The following is a 19,338-nucleotide window of genomic DNA, read 5'->3' on the forward strand; positions in this document are numbered from 1 at the left end:
ATGTCACTTACTTTAAACCTGACTTAACAAAAGTGTTCCAGTCTAAATCCATTACATCCTCTGAAGAGATCTGGAAGAATGTGACAACCACCAAAAAGCATACATAAATATTTGCATTACAGTCATAATATAATAACCTGCACAAGCATAACAGTTACAACTTTTTACAAAGGTTATTATTAATTCAGGATCTAGTCTGTAGAATATAATAGCCATAAAGGAACAGGATAAGTATTGTTCTGGACTACTGTAACGTAGTAAAATAAACATTTACAGAAACATGCTTTACTCATACCAGTAGGGACTTCAGTCTGTGTAACATGGTCTCCTCTGTTTTAATAAGTGGCTTCGTGTGCTCCTTATATGTTGCTGACAACCAGCGAAGGGAAGAAGTGAGCAAAGATTTCCTCCACTGCATGTGCTCTGGAGCACAAGTCAACTTCTTAGTGATTATGTCAGCCAACTGCCACCTGAAACAAAACCAATCCTTAAATATAATAGCTATGTAATTGGCAAAAACCAACTGCATGACCAAGATACACTTCACATTACTGATAGCAATCATCATGTTTAACTGTTACAAAAACATTTGCATGAAAATGTGGATCATCAACTGATCCAAACCATGCTTCTTTTTTTACTCTTTTAATTTGAGAGAAGCTATAATGACTAAAGGAACATTATTTAGAAGCTACCACTAAGCCTACAACAGATTTGGAATAAAGCTGGCACTATACTATATTAAGCTAAATTGCAGCCAGTCCTCACACACTGAATAATTATCTTATACATCAAAATCATATCGTGACAGTACAGTCCCAGCATGTTATTTTTTCCCCTAAAATGCTAATGTTTTGCAGTCATACCACCCCCTTCCTCACAATAATATGATTAAGACCAGTCATACGCAATAAGGATGTGTCAATATTTGCGCATTCTTACATGCAAATTTTGTGAAAATCAGTTTTTCTGCTTTTCCAAATAATAACAACTGTTTGTTTATTGCACAAAAAGTATAAACAATTCCTGTCATGCACATATTTTTGACATTATTTGACCCTTGAAATATGGAAGTGTCCATAACAATGTGTAACTTGCTTGATACAGCATATACATATAAAAGCAGATTCTCCGGTTTAAACGACTTTACCTTTGGTCACTGGTTTCCGGTTTCTCAAGGAGGACAGGCAAACCTTGCATAAGTTTAGTTAGCTCAATATCCATAGCTCCCAATGGGATGAGGCTGGAGAGCAGTTCCACACCCAGTTCCAAAGGCACATCAGCATGTTCCTGCAGCACTGAGCATGACAGCTTATCCAGCAAATATTTGGTCAGCACCTGTAGTACTGCCTTTTGAACTGCTCATGAGAGGACAAAATGTAATCAGAATAGAATAGACTTTACCACTGAGCTACCACTTTCCCCCCACTGAGCTACCACTTTCCCCCCACTGAGCTACCACTTTCCCCCCACTGAGCTACCCCTTTCCCCCCACTGAGCTACCACTCTCCCATTGGAAATAATAAAAAAGATTGCTATTGCAAAAAAAAAGTCAGCCATAATGAATTAACTGCAAAAAAACTATGCCATGAGAGTGCACTGTTATTCCTCTTGCCCATGTTATGCAAGGTTTTATCACTGTTAATTTTGTGAGCCCATAAATTTATAAAAAACTAAGGCTCCTGACATTAATTTATCTTCCAAACATTTACACAAACTAAAGAAACAAAAAACAAACAATTTAAGCATTTGTTATGTTAACTTATCTGACAACAAGTGGTAGTATTGACCTTCTTTAGGTCTGCAGGGGTCATCGGTGGTGACTTGTTGAAAGTAGCTGCTCAGCAGGGGGAGAAATCCACTGTTCTGCGCTGTGATGCGCGCAAGATTACTCTGTTCTAGGCACCAGAGCTCAAAGGTTAGACAGTGCGTGGAGCAGTGCTGCACCAGTAGAGCAGCAAGTTCTAAAGAAGAACTGAACTGGAGGCAATGAAGAAGAACATCAGTGGGAATCAATTTAGCATAGCCAGGATCTCTGTGCAGCACCTACAAAAAAAAAAATAATTAATTAAATAAAGTAGCTCTCAAAATAGTGTTTATAATCAATTAGGTTTTACAAATTTCTACTTTTTGTCTAGTAATTAATAAAAAAAAAATTTCATTGTATTTAGACTGTTCTTTCTGACTCTAAACTTGTGTCTCACATGGTCTTACACAACCTCTCCATTTCAGACAAAATAATCAAATCCTAATTAAAGCAAAATCTTGCTGTGTTCTCCCCACAAGGAAGGCTAATAAATTAAGTATTATTAGTCAATTATGCAACTGCAAGTTTTTATCTGTTTTACCTGCAGCTTCACTACACATACCTGTAAAAAAATTTCTTCCAGTTCAGTGGTGTAGCAGGAGCTGTGAAGGGCAGCCAGACTGCGCAAATGCACTTGCGACAGACTGAGGGTGGTGCTTCCATCGCAGGTATCAGAAATGCTTTTGGTGAGGATTTTCAGTAGTGTATGTCCATACAAACTCATCTTGTCACCACCAGCCAACAAACTGCTCTGGGGCAGCAGCAAGAGAGCTGTCAACACCTCACTCACACTGGATGGATCAATGTATTCATGCAATGCCAGGAATGCTTCAACTGTCTGCGATTCTTCTACTAAACACCTAGTAATGACACCCACAGTTGAAAAGTTAGCCCTAATCACAGGATGATTATAGTAGTTGTACATTTAAGTTTAATTTTAGTAGGTTCACTTGCTAACACTACAATACATGGTGTTGCCTTAATATTTTTCATAAAAAAACATTTCAAAACAGTATAAAAAAATCACAGTTTAACCAAAGACAGTTTAAAACAGGAAGCTTTGCATTTTTATTAGACAGAAGATACAGTATTGGTGGTTCAGCAGAACTTACACTAAAACACTAATTTTCAGATTCATCAGCCACTTCTTAAGACTGAAGAAAATCCTTCAGATGCTTATTGTTAAAAAAAAGTATGGATTTCTTGCCAATAATGTAAATAAAATAATCCATAAGATATAATTTTTATATCTATTTAGGAAAATAAGAAAAAAATGTTATTTAGATAGCCCTTTCCAAAAGGCTGTGTAGTGAATAAAACCTCTGCAAACAACCATGTAGTGTGTGCACACCCTTACAATACAACTAATTACAAACAATTTAAGAAATGTAGTGTAAGGGTCAGTGATTTTTGTTAAGTGATTTGAAAGTCATGTATCGTATGACTGGGAAACCAAAGAAATTAGAGCAGAGATTCAAAATAAGAAACTGACCCATACATCGAACATAACTTAATAAATAGCTTACTATCAGCATGTAATTGATTTAGTTTCATTAATTTTACTCATTAAAATTAGTCTGCACTGATTTTTCTTTACTTAAAAAATAGTTGGAACTGCACAAGATTAACAATATTCATGACTTACTGAGGCTGTTTCTAAATCTGTGTTGGCATAGATCGTTTGCGTTGCAATTGTACTGCTGTGCAGGTCTGGAATGGATGCAGCACTATGACACTAATTCTGCAATTTACTTAACTATACTTAACCCTTATTTACTAAACCCTAGTTAAATTAAATAAATTGTATTAAGCTAAATAATAATTGAGTGATTTGTGATAAAAGGGTATCTGCAGGAGTGAAAGGGAAAGTTTATAGGACTGTGGTGAGACCTGCGATGTTGTATGGTTTAGAGACAGTGGCATTGACTAAAAGACAGGAGGTGGAGCTGGAGGTAGCAGAGCTGAAGATCTTGAGGTTTTTCGTTGGGAGTGATGAGGATGGACAGGATTAGAAATTAGTTCATTAGAGGGACAGCGCATGTAGGATGTTTTGGTGAAAAGGTGAGGGAGGCGAGATTGAGATGGTTTGGACATGTGCAGAGGAGGGACATTGGGTATATCGGTAGGAGATTTCTGAGGATGGAGCCACCAGGAAGGAGGAAAAGAGAAAGGCCAATGAGGAGGTTTATGGATGTGGTGAGGAAAGACATGCAGGTAGTTGGTTTGAAAGAGGCAGATGTAGAGGACAGGAGGGTATGGAGACTGATGATCCGCTCTGGCGACCCCTAATAATAGAAGCCGAAAATAGAAAATAAAGAGAAATAATATGGTAAGTAAGGATTAAGATAGCAAACCTGTTGATCTGTTTTAGCTCACTGAGCAAGGTTTCTTGTATGGCTGACAAGTAAGGGTTTATGACATCCATGCCATTGAGGGTTTTAAGTGTCTCAACACAGGACATCAGCAGTTTGAGCACACCCTTTGTAAGTTGACGAGAGAGCTGCCTCATTCTCTCTGAGTCCAGGGAGTGTGACGGCATCACTCCCAACTCGAATGCCAGGAAATACTGCTGCAAAACTGGGTGCTCGAACACCAACTTGAACACAATAAGTAAAACCTGCAGAATAGTAAAAAACAGTCATGTCAATAACAGTCATAAGGCAAAAAAATAAACAACATACAAAATGACAATGTAATAATTTACATGAGCTGTTTGCACATTCCACTCAGGCTGGGTTAGTTTTAAGCAGATTTCTGAATATCTTTTATCTTACATATTTAGTAATATGAAAACTACTACTACTATTTTAGCTTCACTCAATAAAGAATGCTTTAACGGCAATATTATGTGAAATGCAAAATGCATACTTTTTCAAATAAAATTGGTAGTTAAAAAAAAAATAAATTACATTTAACCTTTAAAAATGTCATGCCTAATAATATTCCTGTTCTTAACAACAGGTTTGGTCATTATGATTTATTTATTTATTACACAATATTGTTATTTTTGGATACTGGTGGTACACCCGTTGAAATTAATCCAGTCAAACACTCTTATTGGTTTTTAATCGCATGCCTAATTATTGCCTGCCTAAAATTTCGGTCACTTAACAAATGATTGAACTTTGATGTATATCTTGTTTCCAAGTTGCAAAAAAAAAGTACCACTGTGTAATTTGTCAGTTAATTACCACTGCATCATATTTTTACTACTACTATGTATATCCAAATGTAGGCCATAAAAAAATGTTTTATCTTAAATTTTATATACATTATATATATATATACTTCTCTAATTTTTAGTCTGGTTTTAGAAATGTTGTGCTGCAATTTAAACAACAAAGCACTACATAGCTTGCCCTCAACCCTGGCAAGTCTCCCATTTCCTGCTAAAGAAGCACCCACACAGTATGATGCTGCCACCATAATGCTTCAGTGTTGGGATGGTTATGGACAGGTGATGACCGGACCTGGTTTTCATCCAGACATTCAATTAAGAATTAGGTTAACAGTTAAACCTTGGTTTCATCAGACCAGAGAAACTTGTTCCACACAGTCTGTCATTCAACAGGCTTCCATGGGTTTTGTAATAAGAGACTTCCAGCTAGCCCCTCTACTTTAAAGTCCAGATTGGTGGAGGGCTGCAGTAATGGTTGTTCTTCTTACATTATCACATCTCAATACAGGATCTCTGGAGCTCTGACCAAGTCGTCTAACAATCACAATTCGACCCAGGTCAAACTCACTCAAATTCTTACGCTTGACAATTTTTCCTGCTTCTAACACATCAACTTTAAGGACAAAATGTTAACTTGCTGTCTAATATTTCCCACCCACTAACTGGTGCTATGATTATCTCTTCATCAGTGTTATTCACTCATGTTATAAGAGCATAATGTTATGCCTGGTCTGTGTTAATATGAATGCATTTTTTATGTCCCAGAACAATATATTAAAACAATAGTCAATTTATTTTATGTTTGTTACAGTAAAAAGTCGAATCAATTAAATTTTCCCTTCATTATAAGGCTGAACTAGACTTATGAAGGCACTCTGATTATGTCAACTGTTTTAGCGCTTTTAATTGTTGATTTTCCACCTTTTTTTGGCCTTGCCACTATTGTAAAAAAGATTCTACCCAATAATAATAGCTAGTAATTTAATACAAATTAGTAAAAGTTATTCACTGCTAAACATATAAACCTTCATACCTGCTCCTTACTGACTTCCTGAATGTCTGTAAAGTTCATATCCAGAAAAAAGTCTTCCTCCTCTTGGGTGTCTGACTGGGTGGCTGGGGTTTCAGCAATGTTGTATAGTTTAAAAATCAGAGCATGCATAACTTCCATCATACAGCCCACTACCTTGGATGCATGGTCTCTAGAGAGCTGCACCATTGCAGGAAAGGAAAAAAAACTGCATTAAGGGATTATCACATACACAACAAATAACATATTTGTAAACTACTTTAATGATTAAAATGTATTTAATTACGTAAAATAAAATAAGACTATAATACTATTTGGACCCTAGGGGAAGTGATAGCTCAGTGTTTGAGATGTTTTAAATACCACTGCTGGCCCCTTGAGCAAGGAAGTTAACACCTGGTTGAATAGATGAGATTAAATGTTACTCTGGAAAATGGCATCTGCCAGAATGCTTGTAATGTAAATGTTTAATTTGGGTCTTCAAACTTGGATTTACAAATATGAGGAAAAAGAAGTGTGAACATTGTCTATTTTTTTTTTTTTACCTATTTTGTTTAAAAAAAAATAATTAAATAAAATAAAATCACTAAAAACTCATAGATTTTCAAACACAACACAGTTTCATCATAAAATTCTGTCAATTATATGTCTTGAATGTGTGGAGTAAATTTTGTGCTAGATCCTGCCAAGATAACAGGTCTTCTATAATGCGTAATGAGGTCGGAGAATACATGGCAAGGCATGATAGTCCATTCCTCCATTCAGATTCTCTCCTCTTCATTTCACTCCACAGGGCATGTTATGGGGTTTAAAATAGGGGACTAGAATTTACATAGCAGGACCTTGATTTTTATGAATTTGTTGCATGTTTTAAATTATTACCCTGCTGCGAGATCCAACCATGGTCTATTTTAAGCTTTCTGGCAGAGACAGTCAGATGTGCATTTAATATCTGTTGATATCTGATAGTCAATAATGCAACCTCTCTGTGTGCACCAGACCCACCTCTATGTTTGTTTATTTTGTGAATTCTAAGGGATTTTGGCCTATATGTTAACTTATATTTGTACCCCTGTAAAACAGGAAGTCATGGTTGAACAATTTTCTCTTCCTGGGCTCCAAGGTGTACTAAAATGTGAAATATTATTTAGAAAAAAATACTTAAAAATATATTTAACTCATATGTATTCAAAATGGTGCTAATTATTGTGCCACACAGATATATAAAAGAAATTGATAAAACTGTGCTGAGATTGCATTTATTTGATTTTAGATATTTTATTCATATTTCAAACAAAGGATTAAACGTTTAATTAAAGTCAATTTCCACACCCACTTTGGCAGGTCTTTACCAAGGGTGCCAATATTCTATAATGTAAGTGCATATATATATATACATTTATTTTGGTACAAAATTAGAGGTTACCGAGCAGAATGTCTCCACAAAAGACTTGAGATAGATCAGTGTTTGACTGACAGCCCCTATAAACTCTGATAACTTTAAGGTAGACAAAGATTTCTCTAGGCCTTTCCAGAATGAGTCCTTGAGGAATGTGCTAGGTCCTGCACAGTAGCATGCCTTCATGTAGGCAGAAAAATCCGAAGCAGGCACAGTAGTAGTGGACTGCACTGGGCTGAACTGTAAGAGGTGAAATAATAATGATGTAAATTTGCACTCTCATTTTGTATTTACAAATACCAACTTATTAAAGTGATTACTACATCAAATGTATCTAAATGTATTAATTAGGTGGGAGACAATTTACAGTTTGCTCTCTGTGTTTTAAAGTATCGAAGTACAAATACTTTGTTACTCTACTTAAGTAGATAAGATTTTTTTACACAAATATCTGTATACATTAGCAAACCAGAAATGTTACCTTAGTTTTAATCTACTTGGTGACGATCAATATTTTTTCGTCTAATTGCATGCTATTTTCAATCCATCATCCTATTTCCTCTCATTGCATGGCTTTTTTAACCTACCGCTGGTGTTTCATTTCCTGGCTACCAGTCAGAGGGAGTCAGCAATGTAAACATTACTAAGAACAGAGACATTTCTGATCTCCTGATTATCACCATCTTTGCTCTGTTTATGTTCTATATGGCGGATGTTCAGCCTGGATACATTCATTAAGTAACAAAAATTCTAATTCGTTTTGTATTAATATATTATGATGTGAGGTCCAGTTATCAGCGTGACACTAAAACAGGTAGTAATAATGGCTACTTTTTACATGTCAGAGCTCAAACTTTACTTTAACTTGGGTAAAAAAGAATAGTCAGTTCTTTAACTTTTTTTACTTTTAAAACATGAGTACCTGAACTTCTACTTGAGTGAACAATGTGTATACTTTTGCCACCTCTGAATGAAGCTGACTGTAAAGTACATATAATGTAGAATAATAAATTACATGGCAAAGAAAGCCTTACCAGTGTTTCCTGATGCAGTTGATTGAGCCATTTATAATAATACATGTGGAAGTCAGAAATTGAGGTACGTGTGGAAAGGTTTTCAGAAGAGAGAAGCTCTTTATCGTAGCTTTGCAGAGTCAAACACAGAGCTAGTGGATCCCTCTGGGAGTGAAGGATATCACACAGAACTGCACATATGTACTCACAGAGCACACCTATAAAACAACAGCCCAGCAAAAAGCATCAGTTTATGCTGCAGTACTTTTGGTGCAAATGAAATAGCAGGATGAAGCTAAAATTAGAATCATGTCTTACTGACATGACTTAAATTAAGAATCAGAGCTCCTGATGTTTGGGAGAAACTATACAATCTTCCACATTTACATGATATATTAATATTCCAAATGTCTATAATGTAATAATATACATGACAGACCAGGAGAGTATTGTGTCAGTTGTAAAAAAAGAAAACTACAAAAACTTTCCAGATTACTTTTTCCATCTATGAAGGCAGCCTGTTGCTTGTTCCGAGCCTCTAGGACAGCAGGCACAGCAGCACTGAAAGGAAATGTCTGGAGGATAATGTCATCAGTAAGTGACAGCCCAGTATTGTCAGGATCCTTTCCACTGGCCTCTATTATGACATCATCTACACCAGGCACATCTGTTAGGCAGTAAACGTAAACATAAATAAACTAATATAATTAAAAAAACTTACCATTATCCAACCCACTATTTTAAAGTCTGAAAGTGTATGATTGCTCACCATCAATACAGGATATTGGAGCAAACCTAGTGTCCCAGTCCTGTCCCCTAATTTTAGCCTGAAGACACACAGCCTCCTGCACCATAGCTGCAACTGTATCCGTGTATTTGTAAGGGTTAAGCACCACCCTCATCAGAACCTGCTCCACACAGACACATACGGACACACAAACTGGTTGTTTAAATCCTGAAAAAAAATACTACTGTTAATTTAGCTGCCTACCACAGTTTGGTGGAAAGTAATTTATATAAATGAAGGTAATCGAACTAAAGTGTTGAATAACAGCTTTATCATGAGAGCAATTGTGAACAATATACCTATTACAATACTTTTTATATGTAGTGTATATATACACAGTTGTGCTCAAAATTATTCATACCCTTGGACAGATTTATAAAAACTACTTTGGCAAAACTTCCATTGTATTTAATATATATTGGTTGCTATGCACAAACCCACGTGTTAGCTAAACATTTGTATACCAACAGAGATGGCCAAAAATTCTCTTTTGAGTCTGCTCAAAATTAATCATACCCTATTCCCAATCTCAGAAGAAATTCCTTCTTTTGTGAAAGTGCACATGGTTTCACACTCCAGTGAATAAAATCAATTAAGGCCTAATTATGTTAAATAATAACACCTGCTCTGTAAAGTTTAATTAAGAGGGCAAAGCTTTACTTAGTTTTAGTCACTGTCACCATGGGCAAGATTCAGTCATGATCTTTGTTCACGTGTTGTCAATGCCCATATTGGAGGAAAAGGCTACAAGGCCATTTAAAAAGAACTGAATGTCCCTGTATCAACCGTTGGTACAGAGTATCATCAAGAAGTTCAAGATGTTCAAAACTGTCAAAAACCTGGATGGGTGTGGCAGGAAGCAAAAAGTATTCTCTAGAGTCGCTAGAAAGATCTGCCGCGATGCAAACAACAACCCCCGTATCACCACCAAAGCTCTAATAGACACTCTCAACCAAGCAGGGGAGATGGTATCAAGATCCACCGTTCAGCGAATTCTGCATCGAGGTGGTCTCCATGGACATCAACCCAAAAAGGCACCACTCCTTACTCGGACACACCGGGCTGCATGCCTGGCCTTTGCGAGGGGTCACCTAGATCAGATACTCTGGTCAGATGAAACTAAACTGGAGCTCTTTGGACATTTGGATGTTGCATCTGTTTGGCGTAAAAAAGGAGAAGTCTTCAATCCTGGAAATACTATTCCAATGGTCAAGCATGGCGGTTGTCACATGCTTCTCTGCCAATGGTACAGGTAACTTTGATAATATAAATGATATCATGAAAAAGGAGGACTAGCGCAAGATTCTTAATAAAAACCTGGTGGTGCCAGCACCTGCCAGAGAATTGGACTCACCAGCAGGATAATGACCTGATGCATACGGCATTAGTGGTCAAGCAACGGTTCAGGGACAACAACATAAATGTTCTGGAGTGGCCAAGTCAGAGCCCTGACCTAAACCCAATTGAGAATTTGTGGAGATAGTTGAAGATCCCGTTCAATACTGGGAAGCCTCCCAATCTCCAACTGGAGGCTTTTGCAAAGAAAGAGTGGGGAAACATTTCACAGCAGACCTGTAGAAATCTTGTGAAGACCTACAAGAAGTGTTTGCAGGCTGTCATTAAAAACAACGGCTTTTCTATTGATTAATGAAACATTGTAATATAAAGGGTATGAATAATTCTGAACATGGTGATTTTTGAATATTTGTCAATAAAAACCCTATTAAGTCATGTTTCTTGAAATATGTTATTCTTTCAGTTGTTTGTCACATCTTAAATATATGAAAGTATTATAAAACTCATTTATCACACAAGTCAAAAACACTATAAAAAAATACCAAGGGTATGAACAATTCTGACCACAAGAATATATTTTTACATTTTATATGTTTTAGTACAAGAGTATATTTTTAATGGCAATAAAATACCATAGCAATACAGACATCACCAGATTCTGGCTTTGTCAAGTGCAAAGCAGGTTTTCAAGTGTTTGTGAGCTATTGTGTCTTCCCACAAATGTTTTTACTTCATGATTTTTTTTTTTTTTTTTCAGACTAACTGGCAGTATTATTTGATATTCCACATGGAACTGCCACATTTTAAATCAATTTTAGATCTTTTAATTTACTTCTTTGTAGAAGAAAATATAGAAAAGTATCCACCTGGCAAAGGAGCAATTTAGCTGCAGATAGTCCAATTTGGGTTTTTTTGGTTATTTAAACAGGGGACACCAATAAAAGAGCTGTAATTCCTACAATTTTAGAATATCCTCAAATTAAAATTTGCAATTCTGCCCATTGAGCTATTCTTCATTAGTTAGTTATTTTTATTTGAGTTGTCTATGTCGATGTCTGAATATTAAAGGCCCTGGCTATAAGTTATTTATGGTAATCAAGACAAATATGACAAGGTTACTGAGGTGCAGAAGTATGTTGTAGTACCAAGTCTAAAAAGTGGATGACTGTCTCTTGTTGAGAAGGCTGCAAAAGGACCAGTTGATTGAGCCAAAGTTCCAATTCTTTCCAGTTGTGCTCAAATGCACCACTTTCTCTCAAGACCTGAGAACAAAACAGCAACAACAATTTAACAACACACATTACCTTTCTGAAACCCCTAATAATGCAATTTTAATGTAATGTAGACACTGTGGTATGTCCTCTTACATACACTACAGTAAACAGATTAAAACAAGGTATATAACTACTACAACATTTAAATAAATGTAACGCAAGGTTTCATCTACTGACCTTTATGATGAGCATCTTAGTTGCACTCCTTAGTTGAGTGTTGCTACAGTTGACAAACATCTTCAGCAACATATATAATACAGACAAATCCCGGCCTTCAAACTCTGGAGCCACTACATCCTGTATTACCAGGTAAAGCAAGTAATCAGAACTGACACAGGCAGGAATTGAAAAAAATCTCTCAGGCAAAAACATTGATCTCATTGAAAACATTTAAAAAAAAATTATAATACAAAATAAATACACGCCTATATGGCATGGTAAAGCTGTTTGTGAAGGGAGGGTGAAGCCAGAGCAAGTGATCAGGATTACACTCCTCTATTGAAGTGATTAATGAAGAGGATAAAAAGAGACAGAGAAACAGCCTTGAGAGAAACGCACTGAGCTGTGTGTGTGTGCACATTAAACATAAACTCTAAAAAGCAAGCGTTAGCAAGGGGCAAAATAAAGCCTGTTTTTGCTGAAGAACCAAAAAAACAGTGCATCCGGAAAGTATTCACAGCTCTTCACTTTTTCCATATTTTTTGTTACAGCCTTACTACTAACTGATTACATTCACTATTTTCCCCAAAATTCTACAAACAATACCCCATAATGACATGAAAGAAGTTTGTTTGAAATCTTTGCAAATTTATTACAAATAAAAAAACAAAACGAAAAGTACAGCCTTTGCTAAATACTTTGTTGAAGCACCTTTGACACCAATTACAGCCTCAAGTCTTTTTGAGTAAGATGCTACAAGCTTGGCACACATTTTTGGACAGTTTCTCCCATTATTTCTTGCAGAACCTCTCAAGCTCCATTAAGTAGGCTTGGGAGCATCGGTGCACAGACATTTTCAGAGAAAAGATGTTCAATCGGGTTCAAGTCTGGGCTCTGGCTGGGCCACTCAACGACATTCACAGCGTTGTCCCGTAGCCACTCCTTTGTTATCTTGGCTGTGTGCTTAGGATTATTGTCCTGCTGGAAGATAAACCGTCGCCCCAGTCTGAGGTCCATAGCGCTCTGGAGCAGGTTTCATCAAGGATATGTCTGTACATTACTGCATTCATTTTTCCCTCGATCCTGAAAGTCTCCCAGTTCCTGCCGCTGAAAAACATCTCCACAGCATGATGCTGCCACCACCATGCTTTCCTGTGTCTGATGGTGTTGGCCAGGTGATGAGCAGTGCCTGGTTTCCTCCAGACATAGCAAGCCATTAAGGCCAAAGAGTTAAAGAATTTTGTTTCTCATGGTCCAAGAGTCCTTCAGGTGCCTTTTGGCAAACTCCAGGTGGACTGTCGTGTTTTTACTGAGGATTGGCTTCCGTCAGGCCACTCTACTATACAGGCCTGATTGGCGGAGTGCTGCAGAGATGCAGAAATGTTTCTGTACCCTTTCCCAGATCTGTGCCTCGATACAATCCTGTCTCGGAGGTCTTTAGACAATTCCTTGGACTTCATGGATTGGTTTACGCTCTGACATGCACTGTTCACTGTGGGGCTCGATTATTTTAGTTAAAGTATTCTACTGATTATGCCAATGATTAATCAAGTTATTGGATAAGAACGACTTCTTTATTAAAAGAGCAATACTAAATAAACAAGAGAAAATAAGAAAGGTCTCCTAAAATTAACAAGTATTTTCTTTCCTTTTTTCTCAAAAATGTTTATTTAATTGCTGAAATTGCATGTAAGAATATGTGATAACTAATCCCATGTTTAAGCCCATTTTTAATGGCAATTTAAACCCATTTAATTGCGATATTACATCAAAATGCAAATACAAACAGATAAAAAAAAAAATGTTTAAATCAATATACAGTTTTTAATCCAGCCATTATGGTTGCAAAAGCCAGTGCACTCTTAGTGCCGGTACTGAACCCCGGATAAATGGGGAGGGTTGCGTTAGGAAGGGCATCCAGCATAAAACGTGCCAAATCGAATATGCGAATCACGAAAAAGAATTTCATACCGGATCGGTTGAGGCCCGAGTTACGAACAACCGCCACAGGTATCGTTAGCTAACTGGTAGTACCGGTGGTAATTGGGCTACTGTTGGCTGAAGGAGGAGAAGGAGCGGAGGAAGACATTTACAGAAACGGCAGAGAAAGGAGAAGTGTAGGAGAGTGGAGGTTCGGGTTTGTACTTTAAATGTTGAACATTGGAGGTGGGTTTAAACTGTTCTATCATGGTGAAGATGGATAGAGAAATGGTGTAGGGGTGATTCTGAAGGAAGAGTACAGTAAGGGTGTAGTGGAGGTAAAGAGAGTTTCTGATGAATGTGAAGCTGGAGGTTGAAGGGTTTATGATCAATGTCATCAGTGCTTATGCTCCACAAGTTGGCTGTGAGATGGAGGAGAAGGAAAAGTTCTGGAGTGAATTAGATGAAATAGTAAATGGTGTACCTAAGAATGAACGATTGGTGATTGGGGCGGATTTCAATGGACATGTAGGTGAAGGGAACAGAGGTGATGAGGAGGTGATGGGTAGGTATGGCTTTAAGGAGAGGAATGTGGAAGGGCAGATGGTGGTAGATTTTGCTAAAAGGATAATAATGGCAGTGGTGAACACTTATTTTAAGAAGAAGGAAGATTATAGGATGAGGTATAAGAGTGGAGGAAGGTGCACACAGGTGGACTATGTTCTATGCAGGAGATGCAACCTGAAGGAGATTGGAGACTGTAAGGTGTTGGCGGGGGACAGTGTAGCTAGACAGCATCGGATGGTGGTCTGTAGGATGGTTTTGGAGGAAGAAGAAGAAGAAGAGAAGGAGAGTGAGGACTGAAAGAAGAATAAGATGGTGGAAACTGAAGGAGGAAGACTGTAGTGAAAGGTTCAGGGAAGAGGTCAGACAGGGGCTCGGTGGTGGTGAAGAGGTGCTAAATGATTGGGCAACTACTGCAGAAGTGATGAGGGAGGCAGCTAGAAAGGTACTTGGTGTGACATCTGGAACTAGAAAGGAAGACAAAGAGATGTGGTGGTGGAATGAGGGAGTGCAGGACAGCATAAGGAGAAAGAGGTTGGCAAAACAGAATTGGGATTGACAGACAGATGAGAAAAGTGGGCAGGAGTACAAGGAGATGCGACAGCAGGTAAAGAGGGATGTGGCGAAAAACAAGGAAAAGGCATATGAGAAGCTGTATGAGAAGTTGGACACTAAGGAAGAAGAAAAGGATTCATACCGATTGGACAAGCAGAGAAAGGGACTGCAGGTGGAAATTAGCTTTTTTTTTTTTGCTATAACCTGGCACATGACATCTCTTCTTTCTTAGACTAAATGTTCTCTGTGCATTGTCCCTGATTAAGTACAAATAAACTCATTCATTCATTGTCAGAGGGACCGAGCTGGGAAGGATGTTCTGCAAGTTAGAGCAATAAAGGATGGAGATGGAAATTTGTTGACTTGTGAGGAGAGTGCGTTGAGAAGATTGAGAGAGAATTTTGAGCTGCTGATGAACGAAGAAAATGAGAGAAAGAGAAGGTTGGATGGTGTAGAGATGGTAAAGCAAGAAGTGGATAGGATTAGTAAGGAGGAAGTGAGAGCAGCTATTAAGAGAATGAAGAGTGGAAAGTCGGTAAGCCCAGATGACATACCGGTAAAAACATGGAAATGTTTAGGAGAGATGGCAATGGTGGTTTTAACCAGATTGTTTAACAAGATTCTGGAAGGTGAGAGGATGCCTGAGGAATGGAAAAGGAGTGTGCTAGTACCAATTTTAAAGAATAAGGGAGATGTGCAGACCTGCGGTAACTAAAGGGGAATTAAGTTGATAAGTCACACAACAGTATGGTTTCATGCTGAGGAAGAGCACCACAGACGCATTATTTGCTTTGAGAATGTTGATGGAGAAGTATAGAGAAGGTCAGAAGGAGTTGCATTGTGTGTTTGTGGATTTAGAGAAAGCGTACAACAGGGTGCCGACAGAGAAGTTGTGGTATTGTATGAGGAAATCAGATGTGTCAGAGAAGTATGTGAGGGTGGTGCAGGACATGTATGAGGACAGTGTGACAGCAGTGAAGTGTGCAGTTGGAACAACAGACTGGTTCAAGGAGAAGGTTAGACTGCATCAAGGATCAGCTCTGAGCCCTTTCCTGTTTGCAGTGGTAATGGACAGGTTGACGGACGAGGTTAGACAGGAGTCTCTGTGGACTATGATGTTTGCGAATGATATTGTGATTTGTGGGGAGAGTAGGAAGCAGGCTGAGAAGAGCCTGGAGAGGTGGAGGTACGTGCTGGACAGAAGGGGAATGAAAGTCAGAAGGAGTAAGACAGAGTACAAGTGTGTGAATGAGAGGGAGGGCAGTGGAGTGGTGCAGCTGCAGGGAGAAGAGGTGGAGAAGGTGAAGGAGTTCAGGTACCTGTGATCAACAGTGCAGAGTAATGGAGAGTGTGTTAGAGAAGTGAAGAAAAGAGTGCAGGCAGGGTGGAGAAGAGTGTCAGTAGTGATTTGTGATAGAAGGGTATCTGCAAGAGTGAAAGGGAAAGTTTATAGGACGGTGGTGAGACCTGCGATGTTGTATGGTTTAGAGACAGTGGCATTGACTAAAAGACAGGAGGTGGAGCTGGAGGTAGCAGAGTTGAAGATGTTAAGGTTTTCGTTGGGAGTGACGAAGATGAGAAATGAGTTTATTAGAGGGACAGCACATGTAGGACGTTTTGGAGACAAGGTGAGGGAGACAAGATTGAGATGGTTTGGACATGTGCAGAGGAGGGACATGGGTTTTATCGGTAGGAGAATGCTGGGAATGGAGCCACCAGGAAGGAGGAAAAGAGGAAGGCCAAGGAGGAGGTTCATGGATGTGGTGAAGGAATGCAGGTAGTTGGTGTGACGGAGGCAGATGTAGAGGACAGAACCCTAATGGGAGCAGCCGAAAAAAGAAGAAAATCACTATACAGTTTTTATTTATCTTTTAGTTTGAAATGATCACAAACTTTGGAAACTTTGTCGTTTTCTTTGGCCAGAATCTAGGCGTGCAACAATGAATCGATAAAATCAATAATAATAATAAATATATATTTATCAATAATGAAATTAGTTGTCAACAGATGCCGTTATCGGTTAGTTGGGCTGCTCGAGTTAGCGGTTAGCGTGACGGCAAGCTTGCGAAATAACACCACCGCTTGCAAAATGGCACAAAGTGCAGGTCAACCAGCAGCAAAAACAAGTGTGCATCCCAAGTCATCCCAGGCATGGAAGCATTTTGTGCATGCAAAGCGGAGCTTGTGCGGGAAGTATCACAGTGATGCACAAGCACGTGAAAAGAAAGCACACTGGTGTCATAGATGAAGGTGAAACATCAGCACGGTGAGCTGAAACTGTATAATCCTCATCATGTGAAAATGGTACAGTTTAATGAGATGCTATTGTGTAAACTGTTTGCTAACTTCGGGAAAGTCGCACTGTTCTGTTGTGCATCAGGTTGCGCAATCAGCTCGCTTACGACACAGTAAACTTTCTTTCGGCTTCTCCTATTAGGGTTTTTAATGTGTAAAGCTTTGATTGTCATGGCAAAGGCTCTGAATACTTAAAAACGAAGAAGATCTCATGTAAATATCTGTAATAAATTTGCAAAGATTTCAAAAAAACTTCTTTCCCGTTGTCATTATGGGGTATTGTTTGTAGAATTTTGAGAAAGATAATGAATTTACTCTATTTTTGAAAAAAAGGCTGTAACATAAAATGTGGAAAAAGTGAAGTGATGTGAATACTTTCCAGATGCACTGTTTACTGACATGGACTCTTGGTGAGTGAGCTGGTCAAGGCCCTCACCAAGCTAGAGCACATGCAGCAATAGGCCCCATAATTTCCACACACTATTCCAAGGCCAGGTAGAGGACCGGAAGGCGTTCCGAAGAGAACAGCTAAAATCCTACTCATATATCCTTTTTCCCATCAGACACATCACACGTGTCCAGATCACTTTAATTGACAATGGTTTCTGAGACGCTTCTGTGTAATAACTGTGTAAAGTTTTGATATGATTCCCTGTGTTTGTCTCACTGAAGAGACATCAGATGTTTTCTATGTTCTAATATGAATAGAATATGGATTTATGAGAGTTGCAAATCATTGCATTCTGTTATTTACATTTTCACAGCATCCCAGTTTTTTGGAATTGTAACCCTTCTAAGCACAGCAGTGATGTTTGGAATACTTGCATTTGACAGACAGCAGACACAATGGGTATACACAACATACCTGAAAACGGAACCAAGAAAACTTGCTAGCAGGCAGCTCCAGTGCCAGCTGCAGTATTTGGTACTGCAGGATGGGAGGAACATCATCATTCATTCCTTTCTCTGAAACAATGCCTGGAAATTTTCAAAACCGAAATTAAATACAACAATACACACAAAGAACTGCAAAAACGTACTTGGCTATCCCAGTCCTCTGCCTTAAAACCCAAAGAAAGAATCTGGGTGAACTAAAAAATAGAATCCACCACCATACACCTTTATATTTGAAGGAGCTGGCGAGATTCTGTGTGGAGTAACAGTCTCAAATCGGTTGCCATTGTTCTCTAATCTCCTCAGGCTTTATAGAATAGCTGTTATCTTGGCAAAGGAAGGTAGCAAATAATATTGACAAAAAGTTTACCAATAATTGCACCACACACACAAATATGATATAATATATATACACATACCGTATTTTTCGGACTATAAGCCACTACTTTTTTCCCACGTTTTGAACGTGGGAAAAAAGTCCCGCGGCTTAAACAACGAAGCGGCTTATTTATGAATTTTTCCTGGGTTTTTCCCGGTTTTACTGAGCGACATAATATTAGACCAATTAAATTTCTGAACGGAAACGAAAAAAAAAAAATAAATAAATAAAAAAAAAAAAAAAAAAAAAAAAACACGCACCTCACCTGTGTTCTGAGCTGCACGGCATCGGGAGAAAAAACTTTTTTTTTTTTAAACGCAAGACGATGCCAAAAGATAAAATCCAGAGAGAGAAATACAGTAGTTGTGAAAGGAAGGAGGAAGACAGTGAACAATGACTTTCTTGGTCGGCAACTGTTTAGATACAAGCCGTTGTAACGCGTTGAGTCTGGGTGAAGGGAGAGCTCACTAACGCCAGTTGCAACAGAAATCATATAAGCACAGACAGGTTTCCAAAACTCGTGCTTTTTTTTATTATTCTTGGCTTAGTCAAGGGTTAGTCAAAGAAACTTAGAAATGAGCATCAGAAAATAATAAGGACATAATCCTCGTCTTGAACACACGCAGTAATAGCGGAAAAATGCAGTGCCATGCTATTCCCAAAATACCGCTATGCTCCTAAAGGAAGCGCAACATATTTCACCTGTTACACCGTGTGTAACGTGTCTTTTCGTATACGAAAAGTAAATGTTACATTCACTTTTGTCCATAGATAAAAACATTTTATAC

General features: G+C 38.2%; 1 protein-coding gene across 1 annotated transcript in view; it reads right to left on the reverse strand.

Moving 5' to 3' along the window:
* The window catches only part of urb1 (URB1 ribosome biogenesis homolog), a 34,804-nt gene that overhangs the window by 6,658 nt on the left and 8,808 nt on the right, over positions 1 to 19,338 (reverse strand). Inside the window, 14 exon segments of the mRNA XM_083524759.1 lie at positions 12 to 70; positions 296 to 470; positions 1,151 to 1,358; positions 1,791 to 2,046; positions 2,370 to 2,667; positions 4,162 to 4,424; positions 6,019 to 6,195; positions 7,442 to 7,654; positions 8,449 to 8,645; positions 8,924 to 9,094; positions 9,197 to 9,335; positions 11,656 to 11,772; positions 11,962 to 12,081; positions 18,143 to 18,255. Coding sequence (XP_083380885.1) covers positions 12 to 70; positions 296 to 470; positions 1,151 to 1,358; positions 1,791 to 2,046; positions 2,370 to 2,667; positions 4,162 to 4,424; positions 6,019 to 6,195; positions 7,442 to 7,654; positions 8,449 to 8,645; positions 8,924 to 9,094; positions 9,197 to 9,335; positions 11,656 to 11,772; positions 11,962 to 12,081; positions 18,143 to 18,255 — 2,506 coding nt within the window.

The sequence above is a fragment of the Silurus aristotelis genome, assembly GCF_946808225.1.
Source record: "Silurus aristotelis genome assembly, chromosome: 22".
Taxonomy (NCBI): Eukaryota; Metazoa; Chordata; class Actinopteri; order Siluriformes; family Siluridae; genus Silurus; species Silurus aristotelis.